This window comes from Lupinus angustifolius, chromosome LG01 (assembly GCF_001865875.1).
Source record: "Lupinus angustifolius cultivar Tanjil chromosome LG01, LupAngTanjil_v1.0, whole genome shotgun sequence".
Classification (NCBI taxonomy): domain Eukaryota; kingdom Viridiplantae; phylum Streptophyta; class Magnoliopsida; order Fabales; family Fabaceae; genus Lupinus; species Lupinus angustifolius.
Window position 1 is genome coordinate 31,787,704 of NC_032009.1, and position 5,346 is coordinate 31,793,049.

A 5,346-nucleotide genomic window follows, 5' to 3' on the forward strand; every position below is an offset into this window, starting at 1 on the left:
ATATTTTTATTTGCAGGAGGAGACAAATTATCTCATGATATTTTTACTTTATCCTCTTATCTAAACCTACCTAAAAAAGAACATGATCATAGACAATAGCAAGTTCTAAAGAGAGAAAAATATAAAATAATATAAAGTACACATTATAAATATAATTTTTGTTAGAGTTTAATATTTATGCTTTGGTATAAAAAATTACATTATCAACACATAATTTATCATTAATTTGTATTATGAGATAATAGTTAATGTATGAATGATGAATCATTTATTGAGAGTGTAAAAAACATTTACACTATCGGTATATACATATTAATTTTTTTATTAACATGTTTAATATGTCATTTACTATTAACATATATTATTTTTAATATGTGATTTACTATATATATATATATATATATATATATATATATATATATTAAATCCATTTTTGTTAACACACAAAATTGATATGTCCATAGTATAAAAATATCATATTATTAATGGAAAGACAATTTTCACATTAAATAATATCAAGTAAAATTTTATGATGGATTTATTAAAAAAATGATATTTAGATTAGGAAAATAAACTAATTAAAATAATAAATTAGGAAAATACATAACCACTTTGAAAGTAGTAAATGAAAGACAGCGTTTATACATCGTACTTGTACTAAAAGAGGATAGAGAAAGTGATTACATCCCAAAACGAAGAGAGAGAAAGCTTGCAGATCGTGATCGATCATCATCCATGGCCTCCACTAAGGAACGTGAAAACTTTGTCTACACTGCCAAGCTCGCTGAACAAGCCGAACGCTATGAAGGTTCTTTCACTTTTCTCTCTAATAACCCATTTTCTCATCAACTTTATTTTTTTCTACAACAAAAAATCCAATTTTTATTTGTTCTGATTCCTCTTTAATGTGATTTTCCACTGTTATGACCTTGATTTTTCATCTAAAGATCATTTTTTTGTTAAAAAATTCGTGGGTTACACTGTTTTGATGTTACTATGTGATGATTTTGTACAATCTCTTGAAATTGGACCTGGGTTTTAGAATATATGAAAAGTTGTAAAATTTCAAAATTTTCTTCTTTTTTTGTCTGTTAGAAATGGTGGAAGCTATGAAAAATGTGGCGAAGCTAAATGTTGAATTAACGGTTGAAGAGAGAAACCTTCTTTCTGTTGGGTACAAGAATGTGGTGGGTGCTCGTAGAGCATCATGGAGAATCCTTTCCTCAATTGAGCAAAAGGAAGAAACTAAAGGAAACGATGTGAATGTTAAGAGAATCAATGAGTATAGGCAAAAGGTGGAATCTGAATTGGACAAAATCTGTGGTGATATCATGATTGTTATTGATGAGCACCTTATTCCATCTTCCCCTAGTGGTGAACCTAGTGTGTTTTTCTACAAAATGTGAGTCATTTTGTTATTAACCTCTACCTATCTTAGAATTCGATTTATAATTTTATTGTTTTGATTTGCTTGGTTTGTTATTTGCAGGAAAGGGGACTATTATCGGTATCTGGCAGAATTTAAGTCCGGTGATGACAGAAAAGAGGCTGCTGATCATTCCATGAAGGCTTACCAGGTCTGCTTGTTGTATTCAGACCTATTGTATTAATGTGGTTTGTAAAATCTTGATGTTTATTACCTGTGCCTTGCCTTTTGATATTCATGATATGTGGACTCGTGATTTTAAGTTGCAGTTGTGGTCACGGTTGTATTGCATTGACCGCAATTGCGGATACATGCTGTCGCAATGCGGTTACGGAGACTGTCAAAACTACAATATTGAGGGCCCAATTGATGTTGTAGATTGCAATTTAAAATCATGTGTGGACTATATGTTCCTTGGCATGTTTCGGTTAAAGAAGCCAGAGAAGGAACATGTTTTCTTTCCTTTATTAGTTCCGAATTCTTATTTATTGCTATTGTTTTTATGATAATCTGATAAGATTAGTGAATGTCAGACAAGCGTGCTAACATTATTGGCTTGCATTCTTTTTCTCTTTTCAAGGAAATAGCTAATGGTGACATTGTTTGATTGAAAAGAGAAATAGTTATGTGTGCTAACATTATTGGCTTGTGTTCATTTTCTCTTTTCAAACAACAATTAGCGTACTATCATTGTTTGATTGTATAAAGTTAAAAAAGCTGACTCCACCTTGTGGGAATAAGGCTCGATTTTTGTTGTATTAGCTTCAACAACAATGCTAATATGTTTGTTATGTTGATGTTATTATCTCAATCATTAGATGCTTTGTGAGGCAGAATTCATCGGTGATGATATGAACTTCGAAGGAATGATTATAATGTTTCTTATCATTGAGATTGTACTTGTTGGGGTGTAAAAGATGAAGTGAAGACTTGAAGTTCATATATGCTTACTTTGTGAGAAAAATAAATGAATCTGAATGGACCAGACACTGCTATTTGTTCCATTAATCTTATTGTCTTTCTATCCAATCATTTTGCACCTTCTAGTCCGACTAAACACAACTCTAATGCTACTGAAAGCAGCTACCAAACTCTTCTTTTCTTTTCCTGCTTTGGTGTGGCATTTCTAATCTTTTGTTTGATAAATTTTGTTATCTTTGTTCTATATTTTTCCTTATTTTGGGTAAATAAAAATGGAGAGCGGTGACATGAAAGGATAGTGGCGTAGTGCTTATTCTTTAGGCATGACACTCATTAATCATTATGCATGTGTCTGATGACTGAACTATGAATAGATCTAGTCAATTTGATCATTTTGAAGTTGGCTGTTAAGTTGCGAAAGTATTTTTATACCAGTTCATGTAAATCACTTATTCATATATATTGCAGACTGCTTTCACTACAGCAGAGGCTGAGTTACCATCCACACATCCCATCAGACTGGGCTTAGCTTTGAACTTCTCCGTCTTTTATTATGAAATTTTGAACTCTCCTGAAAGGTATCCCTAAACTTATCTCTCTCTTTATGGCATTACTATTTCACGACTCATATCGTCTTTATCCATTGCTATAAGTGTAAGTCAATCTGTATGACAAATTTGACACGGTGCTCCTCGTATTTCAGGGCTTGTCACCTTGCTAAGCAGGCATTTGATGAAGCAATCTCCGAATTGGATAGTTTGAGTGAGGAGTCTTATAAGGACAGCACACTAATTATGCAGCTTCTGAGAGACAACCTTACCTTGTGGACTTCTGACGTCCCTGAAGATGGAGGTAATTGTTAATTGAAATTAGTGTTGCCTCTCACTATTCTAGTTGGCCTTGTTTGCAATGTAAATGAAATATATAATATTCTTTATTTTTATTCCACCGAATATTTTCAGGTATAGTCGGCATTGCCATGATATATGGTTGGTTGGTTTGTTTATGTGACTATTATGACTTGCAGAACCCTTTTTGTTTATGTTTGTTTATTTGGTGAGACGTTTATGTTGTTGACATGTTCAGACTGGTTTCTGTGGCTGGTTAACAGAATAGATTGCCCTACTGACTAAGATAGAGATTCCTACTTTATTTTGCTTCAGAAAAAAGTTAGAAATTTGATCTCGTCAAAGAGCATTTTTACATGTTGAATTTCTTTCTCTTTCTTGCGATCTTAGCAAACCAAATTCTTTCAACCAAGAACCAAATCCAATATATCTTAATCTATCTCATTACTTCATGTTATATTTTTTGCTTTCTTCATGCTTTATAGTTTCAAGTGTTTCTAGGTTGCAAGTTTGCACTTTGCAGAGTATAGGGTTATTTTGTACTTGGCTGTAGTTCTTATGAGGTGATATTTTCTGTTATCATCCGCTCTTCTTTTTCAACTCTCATTTTTTTCACTTTAACCGTTTCCATTTTTATATCAAGTTGGTATCAGAGCCTAATTTACATGTTTATGCAACCACATGTTTCAGCCGCTGTATAAGTAGGTCCTTGTTCTAGCCATGAATACAGTGATATCCTTCATTTGCTCATAAGTTTTATGTGTCGGTGCCAAGGGGTACTTTCTTATTCTAATGTCGCAAGGAAGCTACGTGAGGAAATACTATTAATAGTGATGTATTGTTAAAAAAGGTTTAGTTTCCGATATTGAAAGATCAAAGTCATGAACAAGAGAGAGCCATTCCATATATTACTAATTATATCCAACAATCAATTGGTTTATTCAGTAGTTGTCAGCATCACGGTTTACTATCTACTATGTTAATGTTTTGCTGTTTATCAAACTTGGGTATTTTTTCACATTTTTACTTCCCTACTATTGTTGTTATTTCTGTGGTCCTGCAAACCCGGACTTCGGTATTTCCCTGGTTAATAAATCATCTCATTTTTTTACAGCTGAGGAACAAAAGGTGGAGTCTGCCGGAGTTAACGCAGAGGTAATTTGTGTACTGAGTACGAACTTAGCAGATTGTATGTGTTTTAAATTTTGGTTTAACAATACAAAGTTATATTTTGCAGTGAGGTGAAGCAGATATTAACTTATGGCTAAAAGAATTTGTGGTGTTGTATACCAAAGACTAATCTCTTGGAACTCTTGGTAGTTTTTCTTTCTTTCTTTCTTTCTTGTTTACTCTTTGAAGAAAGCTTTTAGCTTAAACTGTAGGGGTGCTGTAATAGAACATGAGTTTGTTCTCTAGAAAGTTCCAAACTATAGGGTTTTTTCATTTGATTAAATGAAGCATTGCTAAGGTAGCTTTGCAAAACATTCATTCTATGCATGTCTTTATTGGAGGCTGGAGTGTGGAGTTGAGATGCACAGTGTTTGGCTGTAATTTAATTCACTGCTTCGTTTTGACTTGTAAAAGAATGCTGGCTTGTATTCTTTCATCAGTTTGCATATTGTTTTTCAAACATAACTAATAAAAGTTATATAAGAGGGTGAACTCCAGAGAACAACACAACAGTAAAGTTGTTGCATAGTGACCGAGAAGTTATAAGCTCAAATCTTTGAAATGGTTTCTCAACATGTGAGAGTAGGGCTGTGTTTGTAAACATCTATCATTTTCAGACCCCGATAATGGAATATTTCTTAAACAACCCTAGCTTTCTCACTGCTCACACAAAGCTGTTATGACTTGTATACGTCTTAGTGTGAAGGAATGTGTTCTCACCTACTCTGCAATTAGCCTTATACTTACGTACATGAGGTTAAGAACTCTAGCTGAAACTATAGTCTTTGTTGGTCATTGAAATTAAACTGGCTACACCTTCAAGTCTTTACTATTGTTGCCATCACTAATCATGAATGTTTATCTCATTTTTCGGGTTCACAGAATCTCAAAGTATGTAACTACACAATAGGTACGAGCAATTTCCATTCTCTTCATCTAATAAGGTTAAAGATAACTTACAATTAGAATCTCATTGCTCTA

The 5,346-nt window shown here is 33.0% G+C and overlaps 1 protein-coding gene across 1 annotated transcript; it reads left to right on the plus strand.

Moving 5' to 3' along the window:
- LOC109360544 (14-3-3-like protein C) lies at positions 630-4,801 on the plus strand. The gene is made up of 7 exons (XM_019605514.1): positions 630-808; positions 1,096-1,402; positions 1,490-1,577; positions 2,816-2,925; positions 3,051-3,199; positions 4,310-4,350; positions 4,433-4,801. The coding sequence occupies exons 1-7, from the start codon at positions 736-738 to the stop codon at positions 4,433-4,435; spliced, it is 771 nt and encodes a 256-aa protein (XP_019461059.1). The 5' UTR covers positions 630-735; the 3' UTR covers positions 4,436-4,801.

Bases quoted from the DNA above. Each gene is read 5' to 3' on its own strand.
- LOC109360544 (XM_019605514.1), top strand. From the start codon at position 736: ATGGCCTCCACTAAGGAACGTGAAAACTTTGTCTACACTGCCAAGCTC. The intron at 809-1,095 runs GTTCTTTCACTT...TTTGTCTGTTAG, and splicing joins ACAAGCCGAACGCTATGAAG to AAATGGTGGAAGCTATGAAA. The intron at 1,403-1,489 runs GTGAGTCATTTT...TGTTATTTGCAG, and splicing joins AGTGTGTTTTTCTACAAAAT to GAAAGGGGACTATTATCGGT.